The sequence below is a fragment of the Cyrtonyx montezumae genome, unplaced genomic scaffold (assembly GCF_038088225.1).
Source record: "Cyrtonyx montezumae isolate F1298 unplaced genomic scaffold, pur_monq_1.0 scaffold_10, whole genome shotgun sequence".
NCBI lineage: Eukaryota > Metazoa > Chordata > Aves > Galliformes > Odontophoridae > Cyrtonyx > Cyrtonyx montezumae.
In genome coordinates this window covers 19,737,719-19,761,711 of record NW_027071826.1, presented here as the reverse complement: position 1 = coordinate 19,761,711, position 23,993 = coordinate 19,737,719, and the positions used below count along the sequence as shown (strand labels likewise).

The 23,993-nt window shown below is 44.4% G+C and overlaps 1 protein-coding gene across 2 annotated transcripts in view; it reads left to right on the top strand.

The window, feature by feature from the left end:
• The window catches only part of ADCK1 (aarF domain containing kinase 1), a 73,616-nt gene extending 51,133 nt beyond the window's left edge, over positions 1-22,483 (top strand). For both annotated transcript variants that reach the window (XM_065752190.1, XM_065752179.1), the window contains 5 exons: positions 3,654-3,770; positions 16,770-16,919; positions 17,145-17,342; positions 20,923-21,116; positions 21,627-22,483. In XM_065752190.1, coding sequence (XP_065608262.1) covers positions 3,654-3,770; positions 16,770-16,919; positions 17,145-17,342; positions 20,923-21,116; positions 21,627-21,795 — 828 coding nt within the window. In that variant the 3' untranslated portion in view covers positions 21,796-22,483. The remainder of the gene's footprint in view (positions 1-3,653; positions 3,771-16,769; positions 16,920-17,144; positions 17,343-20,922; positions 21,117-21,626) is intronic.
• Positions 22,484-23,993: the final 1,510 nt, after the last annotated feature.

The window sequence follows — 23,993 nt, the reverse complement described above, 5'->3', positions numbered from 1 at the left end:
TTGCATGTACCCAGTGACAGCAAAAAATACCTATTCCTTTTGACCCTCCTTCATACAGACATTATCACAACATTTTAATCTCCTTTTTAAGTATAAGTCCCAAGATGGAAGTGATAGATATCTGAAGTGAATTGAGTTTTTGTTAGGCCTTGCAGGCCTATGCCTCTGTTTTCTCCTTGCTTCCTCCACCCAAAGGCTATAATTCCTTGTCACCAGGTTTGGGGCAGGCCTTTTGAAGCTTGGAGGCAGCAAGTAGCCTTTCTGTAAACACAGATAGCTAAAAACCACGAGGGCTACAGAAGGCCAAAGATTTTGCTGGGTGGGCACTTATCAGAAGTGATGCACCTTGGTGAGCTGTATCCGTTGCAGCTGTAACTAGGAGACTGTGAAGTAAATCCCCATGGAGACGGCCAATCACTTTCTTGCTGGGTTAAGGAGCTATCATGATATCAATATGTGTAACAATAACAAATGGCTTGAGATGGCTAAATAATGGATCCTGCTGTCTGACCTGCCAATTCGTAGACGTGTTCATCACCCAAAGGCAACAGAAGAATTGGGCTCTTGTATCATTAATTTTCCTAAACACGCAAGAAAGCTGAGAAGTGGATTTTGTGCTGTGAATCTGGTTGAGCTTTTAAAACCAGAGATAAATTGTTTCCATGCACTGGCATTGCACCCAAGCACCCGTGAGTAATTAAAAAAATCACCGAAGATTCATCTGTGAGCGAGAGAGGTACTTCCAAGAACATAGATGGTTCCTTATAAGCCCTTTGACTTGCCCCTGTAAATCTTGAGATAAGAATGAGTGTCATCTGAGATGATGTAAGGCAGTGAGGATCTAGGAGGCAGACCACAGCAGCTAGAGGATCTGGGGGACTTCTAGTTTTGGAGTTCCTTTGCTTTCTCATGAATATAACTCTGCAAAGAGTGGACATCCAGATAAGCTCCAGAGCTTGCTGTATTGGGCTCATGTGGCAGGATTTTGCTATGAGGAAAGCTGTAGTGGTGGCCTTTTTGAGCAGAGCCCAGCAGCGGCCCCATGTCAGATAAAAGCCAGCTCCAAAAGTGACCCACCAAAATATCCAAAATATGTATGTTTTAACTGTATCCTGGGCTGTGTTGATAGACACATGGGCAGCAGGTCAAGGGAGGTGATCTGGCCTCTACTCTGCACTGGTGAGACTTCACTTGGAGTCCTCAGTACAGGAGAGACAGAGGCCTGCTGGAGCAGTAGAGGCACAAAAAGAGGCACAGTAGAGCCACAAAAATGATTTGGGGATGGAACACCTTCTCTACGAGGACAGGCTGAAAGAGCTGGGGCTGTTCCACGTGGGGAAGAGAAGGCTCTGGGGAGACCTGAGGGCAGCCTTTCAGTTTCTAAAGGAAGGCTGTAAGAATTAAGGAGACAGACTCTTCAGCAGGGTTTGTTGTGACAGGATAAGTAGAAATGATTTCAAACTAAAAGAGGGGATATAAGGACAAGATTTTTTATACTAAGGGTAGTAAAGCACCTGAACAGGTTGCCCACAGAGGTGGTGGATGCCCCATCCCTGGAGACATTCAGGGTCAGGCTAGACATGGCTCATCTAGCTGTAGGTGTCCCTGTTTGTTGTAGAGGAGTTGGACCAGGTGACCTTTAAAGGTCACTTCCAACTCAAAACGATTCTACAATTCTATGAACTGGGGCACAGTAATGGGAATAGGTGGAACACTCTTATTTCCTTGGTAGAATGTACTCCCTTGATTTCTCCTGTGTGCAGAGATAAATATAGACAGCTTGAGACACCGGAAGTGCAATGATGTGAAGAATATCCAAGGGGAACTTCAGTAATATCATTCTTTCAACAGTGGAAGCTACAGGACAGAAAGAATTTGTCATAAGGACTGGAAACGGGGGAGCCTGCCTGAGTTAAGACTTTTGTTACGCTGTGTCACTGCATCCCTGCGTGACACAGGGCCTCTTACATAGACCTTACTCAGCTTGATTTACTGCAGATTGAATGAAAAGTGCTTTGACATTTTACACTCATTACTGTGTCGCATTGGCAATAAGATAGTTAAGGGTATCCCAGGGTTTCTGTGACAAGTCCTTTATTTGTGACACTTGATTTTTCTCCCAGTTTGATTGCAGATGGCCTAAGTACATGGGGTTTGTCAGCTCAAATGCGTTTGTGTTCCAAGGAGCACTGCTGAGATGCAATTTGTGACTATGGCTTATCATTTCTGGAACTGCATAAGTGGGCCCTGTTTGTGGCAAAGGAGATCTGGTTCTCATCTCCTTCTATGACTGGGTGACCAGAGAGGTAGATGAGGGAGAGGCTGTTGATGTAGTCTACCTGGAGTTCAGCAAGGCCTTCAACATGGTCTCCCACAGTATTTTCCTGAGGAAACTGGCAGCCCGTGGTGTGGACAGGTTCACTCTTCTCTGGGTGGAGAACTGGCTGGAGGGCCATGCCCAGAGGGTAGTGGTTAATGGAGTTAAGTGCAGCTGGTGTCCCCCAAGGGTCAGTTTTGGGGCCCATCTTGTTTAATATCTTTATTGATGACCTAGATGAGGGAATTGAGTGTACCCTCAGTAAGTTTGCAGATGACACCAAGTTGGGAGGATATGTCAAACTGCCTGAGGGTAGGGAGGCCCTTCAGAGGGATTTGGATAGGCCAACAGCATCCTGGCCTGTATTAGAAATAGTGTAGCCAGCAGGAGCAGGGAGGTGATCATCCCCCTGTACTCAGCTCTGGTACGGCCGCACCTCGAGTACTGTGTTCAGTTTTGGACCCCTCACTACAAGAAGGACATTGAGGCCCTGGAGCGTGTTCAGAGAAGGGCAACAAAACTGGTGAGGGGTCTGGAGCACAAGTCTTATGAGGAGCGGCTGAGGGAGCTGGGATTGTTTAGTCTGGAGAAGAGGAGGCTCAGAGGAGACCTTATTGCACTCTACCACTTCCTGAAGGGGGGTTGTGGTGAGGAGGGGGTGGGCCTCTTCTCCCTGATAAATAATGACAGGATGAGAGGGAATGGCCACAAGTTGCGCCGGGGAAGATTTAGATTAGACCTGAGGAAACATTTTTTCTCCGAAAGAGTGGTCAGGCACTGGGATGGCCTGCCTAGGGAGGTGGTTGAGGCACCATCCCTAGCGCTGTTCAAGAAGCGTTCAGATGAGGTGCTAAGGGATTTGATTTAGTAGTTGGGTAGGGATAGTGATAGGAGGATGGTTGGACTAGATGATCTTGTAGGTCCTTTCCAACCTTATGAACCTATGGTTCCTGTCTAAAGGAACCAAGTGAGTGATTCAGAAACTTGCAATTGGTATTGAGCGAGCCAGTTATAGGAGCTGCGAGGGAGATAAGGAGGAGTTATCATACAGCAGTGGGAGTGGGATGAAGTCAAAGTCTCATAGAGCAATGCCTGAAATGTTCCACAAGCACAAATCGTGCAACTGTTGTATTGTTGTGTTCTTGCACACATTGCAGCTGTCCTAGGGAAGAGACCTGCAGTGCCATTAGATGGATTTACCTCTGTTGTGCTTGGGGAAAAACGAAGTCCTCATTTCACCTCTTGCTTCTCCACTCCTTTTCTGAGCTGTGTGTGGTACGTTCTCTTTCCCTTCCCCAGCCCGTTGTTTGACCAAAGCCATCTATTCCCTTTTCAGGTCCCCAGGATCTATTGGGAGCTCTCAACAAGGCGAGTTCTTCTCATGGAGTTCATGGAAGGGGGACAGGTGAACGACAAGGCATATATGGAGAGGAATGGCATTGATGTCAATGAGGTATTTTTTTTTTATCAACCTCTGAACTGGGCCTGGTGGGCCATGTCAGACACCTGACAGGACAGGAAAGGCAGAAATGGGAGGCTGATAGGCCTGTTAGGCTGATAGAAAAGGAAGGACAGAAAAGAGAACACATACAGGTATGAAGAGAGTAATCAGTCTGAAATATCTCAGTTCTTCTGCCTTTGGGAATGTATATAATCCCTTTTGGGAACACTATTCTGTAGGATTGCACAGCTAGAGAGGTCTTCAGAGTGTTAACCATGCTTTTATATTGCATACACCAATGTTTTCTTCCAACTTGACAGTTCCTGTATCCTAATAGGACAGCTTCAGCTTCTGTTCTTTTTGTCTCTTTTCTTCCTCTGTCTTTCTTCTGCATTAACTTCTCTTGGGCAAATGCTTGGGGTCTAGCTTTTGTAACCCGATAGGAGGCCTTGTATGATCATAGTTACTGGAGTGGCTTGACCCATAGTGTTATGCATAATATTCTGCTGTGAGTGGTTCAGTTTTGGTTTCCAAAGTTTTCCTGTTTCTTTTGGATGTAACTTGATGCCATTTTCTTCTTTGCTTCTTGGTCCTGTACTGTTGTGTAATTTTCTTGCCCCTCATTATACAGCTGCCAGATTTCATCTCAGGGGAAGCCCCGTTTCTCTGATGGATAAGATAATTTGTGTGGCATGAAGTTGGAAGATTTGAATTCTATGTGGCTAAGAGATTCTTGAGGAAACGAGGCATTTCTTACAAGAAAACTAATATGCCTGAGGAAATGGTTTTGGGCCATTCAACAGGATGGCAAGCCACTCCACTCAGTCAATGAATGCTGACTGAGGCAGTGCTTTTTTTCCTTTCTCATTGTGCCCTGTTCGTGAACCTCAAAATCACACTTGATTGATTGGCTATCAAAAAGCTAACTCAACCAGTTGTACTTAATCTATCTATCCACTTAATTCTCAAATCTGAATGCTTCCTCTCTACTCTTCTTTCTCTCTACTTCCTTTCTATGGCAAAGTCCTTGTGATGTTGTTTAAGATATACCAAAGATGTCTCAGGGGAAGGGAAAAATGAGTTTGGTGTGCCTCACAAAGAGGGAATGTTAGGTGCATCTTGTCAGCTGCTTCTCTCAATCACCATGACGTCTGAAAAAGTACTGTTGGAGGACTGAGCAACCTGCCCTTTTCTCTGCATAGAACACTTCTTTCTCTGCTCTTGAACTCAGCAGAAGTGAATAAAATATTTTCTAGTCACTTTTGCTGGCAAGCGACGGGCACCTTTTCTTGTTTCTCCATTGAAACACAGGAAAGAAAATTCAAAGGCTAAAGCAGATTTTGAGTCTCTCTTTCCATTCTAATTATGATGAACAAGTCAAGGTCAATGGACAGTAGTGAATGACTTTCTCTTCTCTGAAAGATGTCTGATCAATTTTCATTAAAGAGGCTTCTTGAATGACTTACTTGTGTATAGTGCAGTCTGCCTTCTTTCACGTCTCCATCAGCAAGCATTTGGAACATTTTGGTCATTACTTTTTCTCCTCTCTCTCATCAGGGAGTCAGAGAAATGACTGTCAGCTGATCAGAGGTAGACGCAATTCTCTGTGTCTATTTTGTGCTGATGATCTTCTTTTGTATTTACTGAGGTAGGTTCCTCTATGATGCATCTGGTCTGCAGAGCATCATTGTGTGACTCAGAAGAACACGATAGCTGGTGGACTTTTCTGTCATGTGAGATTTAAAAAGCCTGGTTCAACTGCAGAACAACCAGTCAGCTCCATTCTCCCAGACGAAACGACTGGTCAAAAGTGAGTCGTTTCTTTGAGCAAATATGTCTTACATAAGGTTGTTTCTTCTGCTGTATGGGCAAAGGTCAAATCTAGCCCACAGCACTCAGATGTAAAACAAAATATTTCTCAATATCCAGCTTTGAAATAGTCAGGCTCATTTTGATGCCTTAGCAGGAGGGCTCTTGAACAGTGTTTACGTTCACATTTTGAACAGGGCTTCCTCAAAGTTCTCGGACAACAGATCCATTCTGAGATTGAGGTAACCAGCCCAGCCGATCTCCATGGGACTCTGGTTGCATGAATCTTCTCAAACTGCTGGAGGTAGCAGTGTTGTTTGGAGAAGCCCAGGGAAGTGCATTCTTGGCAGTCTTCCAGGGCTTTCTCCAGCCAATCAATGTGGAAAACTCAATGGCTTCAGCCTTTCAATGGGATATTTTGCTGAGAGTATATGTAAAAATCAAGTATGGAAGAAGCTAGTTTCACTTTTTATAACTTTCAGGGGCCTTTGCTTTTAATAGAGGAAATTTTGAGTGAAAATTGAGCACCTGTTTTTGCTCATCCACCTCTTTGGGAAGGTTGTATTGTGATATCTTGGCAGAATAGGTTCCATGCAGCAATGAAACAACATATTTTACTGGTCTGTAAAAATGTAATGATAAATAAGTTGTCAACAAATTTTTATTGTGGCTAAGTATAAGCCACAGAGCTTTCTGGTGGTCTGTCAGGTGTGCGATATTACTCAGCTCAGTGGTGGAATCACACATTTCTGCTCACTGTTGTAGTACCTGTGCTGAGCTGTTCTTCCTTCCTTTCTCTCCCTACTCTCCTTCCCCCCTCCCTCCAAATTAATGATTATCTTTTGCTGATTGCCAATAAGGTAGCAATACAAAGGGGAGGATACCATCCCTGTCAGAAGCATATGATGAGAAATAAGGTCTGTTACTATAGGCACAATAAGATGAGGTAGGAACTCTGTGAGGTACAGCAGATGGAGGACAGATAGAACCAAAGTCCATTACTGGCTGCTGCTGTTGATGCTAAGGGTAAGGAACTGCATGGCATGGTGACAAAAGGGAACAGGCACTGAAAATAAAACGAGGAGGGAGTGGCAACAGAAGTTTCAGAGCTATGATGTGAATTATACACCAGTTTTTGCTTTCAAGAGATGCATTAGTTCCCTATGTATCACTTCAATCTATTTATCAACCCTTCTATCATCTTACTCCATTTTGTTTTACTGAGCAGAGAAAGAGGAGTCTTCAATAAGCAGGATTTCTCTTTTGTGACAACGTAGCCTTGAAATCAAGCTGAGCTTCTCTCCTCTAAATGGAAAAGATCCCTGAGGTGAAAGCTCCCTTCAAACCAGGTTACTGACATTTACTTAATACCATCTGTAGCAGGATTATCATTAAAGCTGCCCAAGAGCACATTAATCTCTCTGGATCCGTCCAAGCGCTGGACTGTAATGGCATTTAATCAGAGAAGGCTTTGATTTCTAAAGACAAGTGCAAACACTGAAATATCTGCCTGTGTAACAGTTACTTATTCATGTGCAAGTGTAGCAGAGGATGAGAATGCAGCTAGGATATTGACAGTGGGAGGGAAAGCTGGAGAGAGGAGTTACGAAGAAATAAGTTGATATGAATTTTGAGAGAAGACCAGGCCATGGAAGGGTTGAAAAAGGCACCACCTGGAAACTGAATCATTCTTTTCCTAATACACACAAGTATTTACATTCTTGCTCTGGAGGATACGTTTGGAGTATGTGAGTAGAACAGAGAAGGGGGGAAAATGGTCAGTGGAGCCCTCAGCACATTTGTATACGAGAGGGAAGGAAGAAGAGCATGAACTTCTAAAGAAGACCCAAGTGACACAAATGCCTTTTCTGCACCCATTCTGATTTTTTTTTTCTGATTAATTTAGAGGGATTTTGTCCATATAGAAATCTTGATGTTATATTTGATCTGTTGCATAGGTCCACTCCATCCATTCTTGTAGGTAATTTGCCTGTTTCAGCAGAGGCTGCTGGATCAACAGGTTATGAGAGCTGTGAAGCTTGCACATGTGCACATGCTGTATTGCTTCCAACTAACCAGGCAGTACAGGTAGTCAAGTGGAAAGAATTGCAGAATCACATGGTTTGGAAGGGACCTTGAGAGAGTACAAAGCCCCTGCCAAACCAGGTACCCTACAACAGATCATACAGGCAGGCTTTCTGATGGGCTTTGAATATCTCCCTATAAGGAGACTCTATAACCTCTCTGGGAAATATGTTCCAGTGCTCTGTCATCCATATCGTAAAAAGAAAAAAAATCTTCCTAATGTTTGTATGGAACTTCATATGTTGAAGCTTTAGGCCATTACTTCTTGTCTTATTGTTGCACACCACTGACAAGAGCCTGGCCTCATCCATTTGCTTCCTGCCTCCCTTTAGATACTTCTAAATGTTTATCTGATCCTCTCTCAGTCTTCTTTTCCCCAGGCTGAACAGACAAAGGTTGTTCAGCCTTTCCTCATCTGGTAGATGCTCCAGGCCTTTTATCATTTTTGTGGCCCTCTGTGGGATTTGTTCTAGGTGATCCCTGTCTGTTTTGAACGGGGGAGCCTAGAGTCAGACACAGTATTCTGAACGTCTAAATGTCACCAGGACTGAGTAAAAGGCAAGGATCACCTCTATTGATCTGCTGACTGTGCTCTTTTTAATGCACCCCAGAATACTGTTGGCCTTTTTGGCCAAAAAGGCACACTGCTGGCTCATGGCCAACCTGTTGTCCATCTGGACCCCCAGGTTCTCTGCAGAGCTCCATTCCAGCAGGTCATCCCCTAACCTATTCTGATGTGTATGGCTATTCCTCCTCAAGTGTAAGAATCTGCAATTGCTCTCATGCTAGACTCATCAATTGCTCTGGTTCAGCCTCTCTGCCCAACTTTGTAGCCTGTCCAGGTCTCACTGAATGTCAGACTTCTGGTGTGTCAGCCACTCCTTCCAGCTTTGTATAATCAGCAAACTTGCTGAGTGTGAACTACATCCCCTCATCAAGGCCATTGAAGATGTTGAACAAGACCAGACCCAGCACTAGCCACTGGGGAGCATCACGAGATACAGGCCTCCAGCCAGATTCTGCACTGCTGCTAGTGACCCCCTGAAGTCTGCCAGTCAACCAGTTCTCAATCTACCTCACCATCCACTCATCTATCCCACATTTCCTAAATTTCACAAAAAGGATGTTGTGGGAGCTGATGTCAGTCACTTAACTGAAGTCAAGGCACTCAACATCCACAACCTCTGTCTACCTATGCCTGTGATGACATCATAAAGGGCAAACAGGTTTGTCAGGCATGATTTCCTCTTGCTAAAGCCATGTTGAGTACTCTAGATAACCGCCTTCTCTTCTAATTGCTTGTAGAGGGTATTCACCATGATTGCCTTGGCTTACATTTGAGTCAGGGAAAGGAAATGGTGTCATGTGCTTCAGCTTGCTAAGAGCTTGTTCATGCGCTGTGAATGATTCAGAAGTCAGTGTTCTGTCCAGCTGAGAAGTGAAAGCAAACACCTAAGGTACTTAAGATGAGCTACTGTGTGCAATTATTGCCATCTGTCACCCCATCCTTTGCGGCTTTCTGCTTCCTTCTGTTACTAAATGGAATCCTTACTGCAACAATATCTTTTAGTCTGATAAAGAGTCCAGCTACCTTCTGATAGTTGACAGCTTTGCAACTTAAAATATGGTTTTAGTGTGAAATTTACCCTTCTGCCAAGAGGCAGGAGCTGCTGTCTTGAAGCTGCCAAAATTTGAGTGGGATTTCCTAGGCTGGAATCCCTTTGTCAATGCAAGTGTGGAAAACTCTCATGTCTCAAGTATTTGTGCTTATGAAACTCAAGTGTTAGATGAAATGGAGCATGGAGTTCCTGGGGAAAATGGTTATTCTTGCTCTTTGCACCTGCTGATTTAATCCAGGGAGATGTAAAAGGCACCACGTATAGAGTTAAGTTGCACACAAACCCTTCTCTCATTGAAAGTCATTCTCAGTCTTCAGTGTAAATCAACTGTGTATGGCTCAAGAAACTCAGCAAGATGCTTTACATTAAATCCAAGGAAATACAACTACACTTGAAGCCAATGTGGTGAACCCCAGCCATTTCAAGTTGGGCAAATGTGCAAGTAACAATTAGATAAACAGCAACAGATAATTTTTTTTGTTGAAACTTACTAAGTTAGTCCCTCAGTTTCCTGGCCAGGCGAGTCAGAATAATTCTCTCCACTTATGTGCCATATGGGCCATATGTGAATATGGGTCATTCAGATGGAAAATAATTTTCTCAATTTTCAAGAGAGAGTTTGGGGCATGCTAGATACGCACCCCAGAAATCTTAAAAATTACTCCTGTGTCTTACTGACAACTTATGTATCTGACCATCACCTTGCTGTGATGCAAGATCAGTGCGTAGTGGTAGTACTGCATTACAGAGCACAGTATTTAGATCCTCACAACTGCATCATAGGGGACAAAGTATAAATAGGATCTCTTGTGTGCGACCATCCTAATCTTCTATGGAAAGGAGCCATTTCAGAACAGAGACATAGAGCATGCTCCAAACTGTAGCTATTCTCCATCCACACCCTTTGCTAATTTGACACCAGTTTAATTGGGCAGGATTGTCCTAGCAGGATTAAGCAAACCTGTAGATGGTGGCCATAATAACAACAGCAAAAGAAAACAAAAACCCAATACACACTTCAATCCAATTAACCTTCGATTAAGGTTCCAAAATCAATTCTATTCTTTTGGCCTGAGGAGGTAATATTGAGCTCTGAGAAATGAGCTGCACAACGACCTTTACTTTTAATGAGATCAATAGAAGTTAGTGTCGCCATCTCTTAAAATAATTGGCAAATATTACAGCCACATTAAGGCTGGAGACTACTATCTGCTTCTGATCTAAAGAGACAGTCACAAATGGAGGTGGGACAGGAAAGGATAATGCCCTGTGAGGCAGTGTAATATGGGTCTTATCAGGGCAAGCAGGAAGATCTGCTCTACAATGACCACATCACAAGATATTTTTCTTTGCCCTTCATCTTCGTGTCAGTTGGAGCCATGGAGCCAGGACCTCTGCTGCTTGGTCAGGAGGCCAGGAAAGTATTCTGGGTGACACTAGCCAGTTAGTTGCACTGCAACTACCAAGGAGCATGATATATGTTCCACCTTGTTACTAGGAGAGTAGACACAGGCTCAAACCTGCACTTGCTCATTTTTTTCTTGGTAATTATGAGTGTTGTCCTAGTGTTTGTAAGGGTATTTATTTGTGATGTGCTTTCCAGTGTTGTTTTTGTTCTGTCAGCTGGGTGTACTGTTTTTTTAAGAGGTAGATTACTTACAGGGGCTGGTATGTGTCTGAAGTTTTGCTGCTGTGGAGCTCTATGCAATGGGATATGAGTTCACCAGGTAGTTGGGACATGTTTTATCCCAACACATGGGATATCGTGTTGTCTGTACTTTCCAAATTGTAACCTGTAGTCTAGCAGTGCTGGGTAACACTGATGGCAGCAAAACTTCCAAGCTATGTGTATGTACAAGAAGTATATCACCGCTGCTGTCTGTCTTCTGAGGTCCTTTGAGTTAGGTGACGGAATTGCAGTAGGTGTACTCGGTAAAATACTTGGTGTGCTTACATATGAGTCAGATAACTAGAAGAGGTGGGGAAGCCACAAAGTAGGTAAGAAATGGATAGAAGAGGAAATTGTAGAAAAATATCACTATCGCTGAGCTTTGCAAGGTTTGCCCTTCATACTGATTTTATTAGTAATTTCAGTAATGACCTTGACACGAGCAGAACTTTCTGGAGGAGGTTGTGGATGGCACCAATTTGGGAGGTTCTGTCACTATAGAAAAGGATTAAAGTAGCAATAGGACTTGGTGGCCTTGAGGACTGGAGTGATAGAAAGGGATAAAAATGAGAAATACCAAGTGCAAAGCCATACTCTTAAAAGTAATGAGAAGAGTTTCTTAAAAATACTGGGAGTTTATCAGAAGGAAGTGACATATTAGAATTAAATTTGGGATGTTACTCAGTGCATGTTTCAGTACTGTGTGACTGTTAAATGTAGATTGACTCCTACAACACACTGGATAAAGGGACATTCTGTAGAAATGGGGCTGTATTCATGTACTTATGCTCATAATTACTGTTTTGATAAACACATTGTAGGGGGAGAGGACAAGTTACACTCAAGGGATTTGTTAGAAAAGAAGGCAGTGGACATAAACTGGACATGATTGAAATTAGTCTCATTCTGTATTGGCTTGTAACTCAAGCAGGACAGTTTGTAGCACTTGGCATCCTTGCCATATTGTGCCCACAAAATGAACATCCCGTGCTTAGTTTATGGAAGAAATAAAGTCCAGTTGGTGTACATGTATCTGTCACTGTCATTTCTGATGAAGTCTCTTTTTTCCCATCTGCATAGATTGCTCTGAAAGTAATGTCTCCTGTTTATTTCTGTGGAAACCACAACATATACAAAGAACACGATGACGCTATTTCATAGAACAAATTCTCAGCTGCAAATCAGTTTTTGTTGGTTTTTTTTTTCTTCAGCTAGTCACCTCCATGAGATATGCATTTTTGCCAGTGATGAAGGAGAGCATGCATGCTGTGCTTGTAAAACTCTGCACCACCTACCACCTCACTGAGTTTACATCCATTATTTGGTCTCCATAAACATTCAGCAAGTGTGAATGAATGGCAGTGGGTGAAATTTTTTCTGCATAGCGAAACTCAGTTTCACACCTTTGCTTCATAACCGCTTCCACATCAGACACCATTCTGTCAGTCTGCCTCTCTGCTGCCATCTGTTTCCCAGCAGCAACACGTAGCGGAGTATTGGTGGGAAGGTTCAACCTGTACTGCCATACCACCATCTGCCTCTGACGTCATAAGCCAGCATAACAAAAGGAGAGGCATTACTTTCAGTTTACTTATTCCTCAGCTACATTTTCTTTTTCCAAAAAGAAAGAAAGCAATGGATTGGGAATGTGCAGCTTGCCTGACACAGTGTAATGGTCACGTCGCATAATGGTGGCGATGGGAGGTTGCGTTTTGTGTTGGCTAGTGAAGACACAGGTTTGTGCCTATGGTCATCATGTTCTGCTGCAGCAGAGGTGGACAAATTGAACTTCTTTTAAGCAGTAACGTAACCTTCTGTCAGTAGGCAAGGACATGCTTTTGGACAGAGTCGGAGTCTGGTGTCATCTTGATGTATCAAGCTCGGTTCTGCTTGCTGACAAGTGTAGTTGTTTTTCTTATATGCTATGCCTAAGTTGTCCCATTCTTAATTACACCCTTTTCTACCTAGTTGCTTTTCGGGTAGCACATTTAGCACTACAAGTGCCTCTGTTTCCTTGGTATTCAAACCTCCTAAAATTGGTAGAGTGCTTTTCTTCTGCAATTCCTTAGCCAGCTTCAGAGTCTTTAGCTATTTTAATCCATTTCCTAAGTAAATTCCTCCTGCATGCTGCTCATTTATTTGCTTTCTGTAAACTCACTCCTCGTTGTCTGAATCTCCCTTAATGAGGTGTCTTGAAGTGAATGCAGGATTCCAAGGGTGTTTGGTTTTTTGTTTTGTTTTTTTGTTATGTGTGAAAGAGCAAAGCTGGGAGACCCTGGTAATCATTAGGACCTCATGCTGAATGACAATCAGGGAGAGGAATGATAACCTCTCCTGTCATAACAAAATGTCTGTGTGTGTTTACTTTGGTTTTGCTACCGTAAATCATTGCAACCTTTTGTCTAATTTGCTCTGCACCTTCACCTCAAGGTCTTACACAGCCTAAATGTGTGCTGAATTCTTCTCTGCACCAGAATAGATGTTCTCGTGTGTTTGTTTTCTCATTTTACCTAACTGCATTCTTCCAAAGTGAATTCTTTGTAAGTTGTTTATCTAGTGGTAGTTTCAGTGATTGCACTGAAGGCCAATAGTGATGGAGTGCTGTACTGGAGAAAGCAAAACAGAGGTCACCATGTATGGGAAATTTGGTATCTTACGTAGTAGGTTATTCCAATTGTTTCTCCACACGTTTTAAGTGCCTTATTCCTTTGTATATTCAAAAATGACACCTTGTCCTGGTCTCATTTCACTTCTTTGGGGATGTAGAAATAGAAAGCTGGGAAACCAAGAAAAGCAGAATTCAATTTTTTGTTTTTTGCTTTCTTCCCCCCCACTCAGGATGGCTAGTGAAAGTATTTTGGTATTAAGCCTAAGAATCCTATCAGCATATCTGCATTTCAGTCCTTCAGCAAGTGTGCATGAGATAAATATGTACAGAAAATGAAGCTATTTAAGTGAAGTCTTACGGAACTGGACACATGGAACCTCTGTGTCAGAGGTTCTATATGCACATGTATCTTTGAAAACCTAAGGGGCTGTATTGCAATTAATGTATGTAAATTTGTGTTACAGTTATTTCTTAACTTTTTCCTCCATAAATATGAATTTCTTTTGCCTGACTTATAGTGATAAATCACTATTCATGTTTTGTACTCTGAACCCTAGAAATGCAGGCTTCCTTTTTTGTTTAGAATTCAAAAGTGTTGATGTTTTCTCTCTTAAATTAATTCTTCAGTTTTACAGTTATGTCAGCTAACAAAAATGCACTGAAATACTTTAATGGGCAGCTCCATCTCTTACTCTAATTGTTTTTGTTGTTTTTTGTTTTTACAAAATTAAAAACAATGCCTATATTATAAATCCCTGTAAAATCTCATGTATTTTTACTAAATTCTACAAGATGTTTTCCTCTCTATTAAAGAAGTTATTAAGTTTATTTTCAGTGAATTAATTATTGTAAATATTTAAGGCTGTTCTACGGGGAAGATGTAAATGTGAATATGGCAGAGAAGGGGATAGGGAAGAGAAGTTTTGTCTCATACCTGTTACCCAGTCTGTGGGTGTGAGTAGGGCTGTGACCCCTCTAAGGTGACCTATGCTAAAGGTTACCTTAAGGTGGGGTCCCCAAGCTTCTGTTGTGTTATGGGCTGCAAAAGGCTATGACCACAGATATGTGACCTGTCTGATGATGGTGACTTAAGAGGGGACATCTTTCCTGCACTTTTAAGCAGTCACAAAGTCCAAGTCCACTTTTCCTGGTGTGCAGGTCCCTGGGAGACTGTGTGAATGAATGACTGGCTCAAGGACAGCACATCTTTGGACTTTAAACAGGTTCTGCTTAGCTTTTCTGTGATGTCTGAGCACCTAATACTAAAGTAAATTGATAAAGGAGACCTAGAAAGCTTTCTTAACAAATTCATAGAATGGCTGAGGCTTGCAGGGACCTCTGGGTCCATCTGCTCCAACTGCTGCTCAAGCAGGGACACCCAGAGCAAGCTGTCCAGCACTGTGTCCAGGTGGCTTTTGAAATTTCTAAGGAAGAGGAGACTGCACAGCCACTCTGGGCAGCCTGTGCCAGTGCTCAGCCACTGCATAGTAACAAAATGCTTCCTCATCTCTAGATGGAATCCCTTATATTTCAGTTTGTGCCCATTGCCTCTTGTGTTGGCGCTGGATACTGCTGAGAAGAGCCTGGCTCCATCTTCTTTGCATCCTCCCTTCAGGTATTTACAGACATTGATAAGATGCCTCCAAGCCTCCTCATTTCCAGTCTGAACAGTCCCAGCTCTCTCAGCCTGTCTTCACAGGAGGGGAGCTCCAGTCTCTTCATCATTTTGGTGGCCCTATGTTGAACTATTTCCAATATGTTCACATCTCTCTTTCCAGGATGTCAGTATTTTCTATGTCCACGCCTCTCTTGTACTATCCTTCATTGCTGCAGTGATCTGCGCTGGTAATTCAGAAGGGAAATATTTTTCCCCTCCATCAGAACTTATGGTAATACCTATGTGGAAATAGGGGACTGCATGACTGCGATATACCACCTGGTTGTCTGATTTGGTGTGAAAGCAGCATTTGCCATAATTCTGTAATGGCTCCAGCTCCCACCTGAGATGTGGAGGGCTATCCCTTGTGGTTCTACAGCTGTTCCTATTGGTGTGCTGTAGGAACAGCTCTTATTCTTCCTTATTGTTTGTAGTTACTAGAGTATTACTCATAAGGATGGTATTTTAATGTGGTGGCTGGTCCTCCAGTTGCTCTATAGGCTGTGGTATGGAGCTTCACATGTTCTGTCCTGTGGCATTGTTCTGTGGCTACCTAAAGAGTAAATAAATCATCATGCTCCTCTCAGAGGCTGACACATATTGTAGGTGGTAAAACAAGACCTCCCTATCTTACAAGTGATCTGCAGGACACGCTGTTGTTAGTATAACATTACCTTTGCTTATGGGGACAGCTGTCTGTATGCTGCTTACACTGTGTGTCTGCTGCCATGGTTGAAATCATTTATGATGATTGTCTTTTACTTGCTTGTTCAGCACTCTGTTGTGGAGCATTATGCCACTTTCTGGTGGCAGGAATGCCCAGCAGTGGAATGTCAGGGTTAAGAGGCTTCTGTATGACTGTAGTGAGGGGTTGATTTGAGTCCCTGGTGATGTTTGTTTGCTCCAAGGAGGTTTTTAACTTGAATAACATCTGGTTGGTGAGGAGCTGTGGTATGGAAGTACACAGCAATGATAGGATGATTTGAACAGCTTTTCTATGCTGCTTCATCTTCACATACATCATAAATTGGTTTAGTGTGGGACAGAAGAAAGGAAGAGAGGAAGTAGGGAATGGAGTGATGGAGGGAGGGTGGGCAGAGGAAACCCACATTTGCTCTAGCAAGCAGATGGACAGGCTGAATCTCCTCCCACCCATTCACTATTGGTTTCTGCTATCATCCATGGTTGGAAACACAAGTCTTCCTACAATCCATCCCGGCAGCTTCTTCCATGCCTTCACTGTTGATGTTTGTCTGCCTCTATCTTCCATCTCATTTTCTTTCTCCTTACCAGAAACCCTGTTTGTACCCTCAGATGTTTGTTTTTTTTTAATTTATACCAGGCAAGTATTCTGAAATAACTCCTGACTCCACAAACATCTTCAGGATACCCCTGCGTGGATCCTTCCCTAAACACCCTTGATCACTTTGCAGTTGATGACAGTATAAGGACATTGTCTTGTGCCAACCTTTTGCTCCAGCAGAGGCGTACACAGACTTCTCCTGTCCCTGGCAGGCACCCTGCTGTGGGTGGCACTGTGTGAGCAGCTCCTCTCTCCTCACAGATCTCTCGCAACTTGGGGAAACTCTACAGTGAAATGATCTTTGTGAATGGCTTTGTCCACTGTGACCCACATCCGGGCAATGTGCTGGTGAAGAAATGCCCGAACTCTGGCAAGGCCTACATTATCCTCCTGGACCATGGGCTCTACCAGGTATGTAACTGGGGGGTTTCCAGGACTCTGCAGGGCTCCCTTGGGTATGAGGCTGCATCATTACTCCTTGAAGCCTGTGTGAATTAATTTTTCCTGTTTTTCCTGTAACTCTCCAAGGAAACTTCCTTACTCCGACATGGGGGATAGGGTACAACTAGAGGACACAGTGTTTTCCTTCTCATTCCTTCTCTGCAGACTTCTGAGGGGCAATGCCTTTTTCCTCAGGTGCTGAGCGAGTCATTCCGCATGGACTACTGCCGCCTTTGGCAGGCCCTTATCAAGGCTGACATGAAGAGGGTGCAGAAGTACAGTCAGCGGCTTGGGGCAGGGGAGTTATACCCTCTCTTTGCCTGCATGCTCACCGCCAGGTCCTGGGAGTCTGTCAACAGGGGAATTGACCAGTCACCAGTCTCAGCCAGTGAGGTAGGACCATGGGCCCTTCTGTACTGGGAGTCTTTCCTTCTTCTTGGGTACCTTTCCTTGTTCTAACTGCTTGCATTGGTGATACCACAGTGATACCGGGCAACCCGGGGCAGCTCCATGGCAAATTCTACAGTGACAGCCGAGCTAGAAAAAGCAAGGAATCTTTCTGCAATGTGTTTTATAGTGGCTGAACTTAATTTCCCAGTTTCATTTGTCACGGGCTGCTTAAATTTTGTGTAATATTTTAATGGGTAAGTGTTCACCAGTTCTGGGAAAGGAAATCAGCCTTTTCTTAAAAAAGAGTAGTGTTTAATGCAGCTGTGCAGGCAACCAGCAAGGATGATAGGATGAGGCAGAGGAGACATAAAGTCTTAGTGGGAAGAAGACATGAGAAGGATAATGCATTATCACTATTCATGTAAATGACTATCAGCACTGATACAAACTCCTAAAAACCCTTGGAAATTACCTCCCAATCAGAAAACCTATTAACTTGAAGTCAAGGTTGCTTAACTGCAGGTTCTGTCAACTCAATCACTACAAATCTAGGAAATTGCCACTTACGTTCTCCCCCCTTTCCTATCCACACATGCTGGGATCCTTCTCACACCTCCTTGCACTCCTTACGTGCACACAGTGCCTTAAGAATAGTAGCAGCCCCTACCAGCTGTGCTTTTTTTAGAGATGAACACATACTGATGTGATTTCAGGAAATGGACCAGTGTCTGTAGAGAGAAACCTGTTATATTCTATGGTTTGTTCTTATCTGCACACGTTTGTTGTAGATAGGATGAAATTAATTTAAGTAGCATTAAAATATTCTTCTGTGAAGTTATTTTCTGGAAGCTCCTTTGGGTTGGCATTTCATTTTGATGGATGTGGCTGAATTTGCTCTGCTGGCTTGATGTTATGCACAATAATGAGTAGGCCAGATACCGTGGGTTAAGGAATACCCCTGGTAATTTGATTGCTTCCTACCTAAGTTAAATTTGTGCATATTAGAAATAATGTAATGTCTGTTTAGCAGATCTGTGCTTGATCTGCTGAGTTCTGGTGCTGGTAGCTCCAGGAAAAAAAATGGAGGCACCAACGTGAACCAACAGAGCACTGACTACAAGGCCAGTACTTCAAGGCCAGTGTTGAATCTAAGCTAATAAGCAATGTTTATCCTAAACTGGTTTCTGTAAGTTATGCCAGAGATGTAACCGTGGCTGCATGGTGCCTTGTGTGGGCTAACGAACTTTGTCAGAACTGGATTGCTTGTACAGAACCAGCTCTGTTGCCTTTGCCTACATGACACAATTAATGCTGAAACTGGATAATCCTGTAACAGATAATGGGGAGCTGAGCAGATTTACTGTGGCATTAGGAAATGAGCTGCTGTTTTGCCCGTAGTTTAGAGGTGAATTTGAAAGATTGTATCAGCAGCGAGAACCAAGTGCCTCTTGTAAACAGGTGTCATCAGTTAGCTTGTATGAGCAAGGCTAGGATGGATCCACCGGAGAACGATCTGTGAGACAAGCAAACCCACCTGATACAAGATCTTAGTTGCAGTGCTATGGGGCACTGCTTCTTGAGGAAGGTTTAATAGAACTGGGGAGGGGCCACTGGGAAGCTACAAGGATTGGTGGTCAAGCAGTTATAACCCAGGAGGTAAATTAAGTCAGGGCAGAAGCTATCTAGAGAATGCAGGCTGAGAATATATATGTGGCATATATCTAATGGCAAGGGTAGCAAGATGCTGCTGCAGTGGTTTGGGGAGGATGCAGTCACATCTCTGGAGAGTTATAAGAGCAGGCTGAGCAAATGTGTGAGGATTGCTATAGGTGTAGTTGTTCGTGCCTTGAGCCAAGGCTGGCAGCTGACTGCTCAGGGTGGCTGCTAGCCCTATCTCATCAGATTTTATGATTGTGTTTTGCTGCATCCCGCAGCCATCTCTGTGATTGCAGCCAAGGGGCTTTTCTCAGGTCCTGTGGCACAGCTCATTTCTTCCTCCATGCACAGGCTTCACTCCTGACAGAAAATGACAGTTCTGATGACAGATCATGTGGCTGCTTTGTGATGTGTACAAACAGCTGGAGCTAAAAATAAAAAGAAAAAAAAGAGAAAACAAAACCTCTTTGAGGAAGATAAAGTACCCTCTGCAGTGATGCTGGCGAATATCAGCAGAAGATTTTCTGCCAACAGATAGTGGAATTAAACATTTAACGTTTAGGAACATTAAGCATCTTCTTGCCCCAGTGCTTTGTGTGTTTGGTCAGTGGCAGAATCAGGACATCATTTATGATTTATTTGCGAACACCAAAGCAACCTTGGTGGTGTTTGAGGTAGATATGCCTCAGACCGTTGTGGCCTACACACTGCCTTTGTGTGGGCCTTTCCCTCTGTATTAAGTCTGAAGTCTGACAAAGCTGAATGTGAGATCCCATATAATGAAATACATACACACCATCCCTCATTCCACAGGATAGAACATTTTAGAGTAATCCTTTTTCTTCCTCACAAAGGACCCTCCCTCTCTTTAAGTCATTTACTACCCTCTATATCTGTCCTGTTGGATTATGGATATTTCAGGTGTTTCAAGGACTTTTTTAGGGCTTTACCAATTCATGTCATGGAGGAGGTAAGAGCACAGTGTGAATGAGTTCTGCCATCATGTCCTACACTTACTGGGGTTATGGTGGAACTGTCAGATGTAAGAAGAAGCAGGCCGTGGGCAGAGGACTGATTGTTTTGCATGCTATAGCAAGTCAGGTTTGGATAGGAGCTGTCTTACGTGGCACAGGCCTGTCAGTAATTCCTGGACTGTGCCATCCTAGGTAGGGATTTTACCTTGGGTAGTGTATTTGTAAGCAGAAGAGCAAAAGAACATGAAAGATTGCTCTGTATGTGCCTTGATCTTCCACTTCTTCCAGTATCTGATAATGGCTGCTGCAAGACAGGTATATGTGTAGGACCCTTAGTCTGACACAGGTGACAGTTCTATGTTATTTTGGGTTAGCATGAAGGTATGCATAATGCTTTCTCACCTTCACTCAGTTGTGTTGAGGACAGGGACTAAACTGGGCCTTAGAAACAGCTTTACCAGTAAATTGTGAAGCCTTATGTGTTTTGCTGTCTCATGAAACTTGTGATATGGACCAGCCTGGTTGTCCTTGCAATTTGTCCACCTTCCCAAGCAGTCTTGTGATACCTGGAGCTCTACCAGCACTGGGTCTGTTGGAGTGAGACTCAGAAAGCTGCAAGGGTGATAATCAGACATGATTGCTGTTGTCTGCCTGGGCCAAGAACTCAGATAGCATCAAATGCCTTGTTCTCCTGAGAGTCTGGTAATGCTGCCAGTAAGGGGAAGGGGCTTTATCTCACCGAAGGGCAGGTTTTGTGCCTATGCTGTATGTGCTTGGGACAGCTAGATGTCTGCAGTAAAAGAACAGGAAGAGCTCTCTAGTACCTGACCTAGAGTCATGGTCTGGCAAAATGCTGTCTCCTCCTGCCAGATCTCAGCTATGTCTAGACATGGTTTCCCATGCACTCTCAGCTTCTCTATCCTTTCTCCCTGACATGACCTGGCTGAATGCAGGATGTGGAGATCCGGTCCAACGCTGCTGCTTACCTACCCCAGATCACCCAGCTCCTCAACAATGTCCCCCGCCAGATGCTGCTGCTGCTAAAGACCAATGACTTGCTGAGGGGAATTGAGTCAGCTCTGCACACACGGGCCAGTGCCAGTTCCTTCCTCAACATGTCTCGCTGCTGCGTCAGAGCTGTGTCCACGTAAGTCTCTTCTCCAGGCACCGGGACCTGAACACAGAGCAGCCTCCAGGTATGAAGGGCTGGCTGCTCCCTGAGGGCTAAGGAAGATCCCATGGCCAGCAGGCCAAGGGACCAGTCTCATAGCAGCTGTGTGAGCAAGCTGTGTGTCAGGATTGCTGGACTCCTCTGAATGTCAAAGCTACAGGGGTACACACCTGTTCCTGATGAAGTGAAGCTGAGCATGGAAGGAGAGGATGCCATGGCCTAGGCTCACTGCGCAGTGGGAAGGATGTGGGCTTGTGCAGGAGCAGGCTGTCTCTTCTGCTTGATTTGTGCTAGAAAAGGAGTCCCCAGTTCCTCAGGAGCTTCTGTTTGGAGAAAATCTGTACTTCCAGGGGACCTGACAGCTGATGATTATCCAGCTCACTCTTCTAGGAAGGGTTGGTTATACAGAAGGAAACTGTAGGACAGGCCATCTTCCTGTTGGACTGTGTCTTGCTGGATCTAATGCAGCTGTTTCTTTCATTCTAGGTATCAGAGGAGCAAAAGTCGCTCACTTTACAGGAGGGTCCACATCTCACTCACAGAAGCACTGAGCCTGTGGCAGATCAACCTGTATGAACTCTTCCTGTGGCTGAAGGGGTCTCGTCTGGGGAACTGGGTCATTGCTTTCCTGAGCCGGATGCACCATTCCACATAACTGACGTGAACTGGTGTGAGAGGCCCAAATGTTCCTGCCCTCACTTCTACTCTCCATGGTGCATTTGCCTTTAAGACTGTTTCTATCTGTTCTGCGGGCTGTTCATGGGTCTTGCTCCTTGTTACATGCTGCACTGTCCTTGCCTGTTACAGCATTAGCTTTCTCTGTGGCAGCAAGAGGTGGAGTGGGTACAAGGGTTCTGCTGTTTTATGGTTTAGGAAAAGAAGGTGTGGTATATACTGTGTGTCAGGAAAGACATGGTGCTTTCTCTTCCCATTCGAGCTGGGGAAATTCCACACAGATTCCAGTGGAACTGCACTGGAAGCAAAAGTATTTTTCTAGGCTTAAACAATCTTACAGAATTTAAGAGAATCACTGCCCTGCCTAGAATACCCCCCAAAAGATTGATTTGACCCTCAAAGAGAGAGGGTACATCCCTTTAAAATCCAGTACCATTTATTTTAGTTATTGCAGAGTCTCCCTAGTCTACTTTCTGCTCAGGCATGCAGAGAGTTTCTCAGAGAGAAGTGAGACCTTGTGGAGAGCTGGCACTATGGCTTCCACTTCCTGCACTAGGGCACCCTAACGATGAGAACAGTGGACTGGAACCCTGGCTTCCTGAGGTTCATCTCTTGTATTGTGAGCAAGTTTTGGACTTTTCCAGTCCTGGTTCTTTGCAGTTGGAACGAAGGAGGCAGTGGTCTACTTTTTTCTTTTTTTCTCCAAAATTCAGGGAAAGCAAGAGAAAGGACATCTCAGGGCTCTGAAGCTGCTGATAATGTGTGTGAACTGTACAGACGCTGCCGCACAGCAAAATAAATGTGTTGCATCAAAGACATTTGTAGGAGGGATGCCTGGCTCTGTACTCAGGGTGATACTGTGGCCTCTAACCTCAGACCTGTCTACGTTTCTCCGTGGAGTGATGCAAGGCAGTGCTTGTTAACTGCAAGGCGAATGAAATGCCATTTTGGTCCTCCCTCTGCTCAAGAGGTTTGTTCCACATCCAGATCCTCTACAGTTGCATGAGGTGCATTGGGATGGAGTGCAGGAGAGGGTGCCATCCTCCTGGTTGGACTCACTGCTCCCAGCCACGCCGATCCATGCTGTGCCTGCCTCCTCCCTGTCTGCAGAAGTGTGCTGCAGCATATCTGTGAGTCGTCACCATCTCCGTGCTGTGCATTGAGCATTTCACCTCATCACTGCCCATGACATTTCACTGCTCTTGCCTTAGATGAAAACCTGCCACTTGCTCGGTGGTGCAAGTGACAGGTCTGATGGCTCTCACTGCAGCTGTGGGATGGTTACCAAGAAGTCTTGCCCAGAGGTATCTCTTATGCTGAACTTATTTGGGACCCTAGGAGATGTCCCCGCTGCTTGTGAGGATTCCTTTAGCTGGCGAGATGGGGATGGCTACTGAGGTTATTTCAGCTATTTCATCAGCTATCTTGGTGAAAAAGGGGCTCTGTGCTGCGTACCAAAGTTGGAATGGGAATGTCCCTTCACTGACAGCTGAGGTTCATAGAATCATTAAGGCTCTGCTTGAGAGTAAGGCACAAGAAAGGCATGCAGTCCTCCCATCTGCATGCAGCTTCCCAGTTTGCACAGGTGTGAAACGTCACCTTGCAGTGTGTGAAGGGAGGCATGGGGCAGAATTGTGGGTGGGTACCTGCGTGAGTCCTCAGTGAACTGATTCTTGCTGGCTGTGTGGGAGAGGGAAGGGATTTATTCACAAAAGGTACCTGACTGCGTGTGCACTTGGGCATGTTGAGTTAGTGATTGTGGAAATGTGGCTTACGAAAGTGACTGTGTGTGCACAGCCAGCTGGCTCAGGGCTGTGAAGCAGTGTGTGACTGGCAGAGTTGTCGATGGGGAATTACTGAGTGTGGGGTTTCGGTCTCTTGTGCAGTCCATTGCCTGAGCACTCCCTGTGATGGAGACAGAAGCTGGAGTGATGTGCTTTCCCATCTTTGCTAAGAGCAAAAACAGAAAGCAAAGTAAGACCAAATGTCCTCACAAAGCTCATCCCCTGCCTGCGCAGTGACAGGTCAGAGATTCTTCCTACTTGTGGGTTGTGCAATAGCATGAGGGAATGGAGTGGAGGTGATCACCATGACAGACTCCTGAGCTGACAAGGAGTCACAGGGATCCCGAGGTATTGATCCTGCAGTCTGGATGCGAGTAATGTGCTCGTGTGAGCA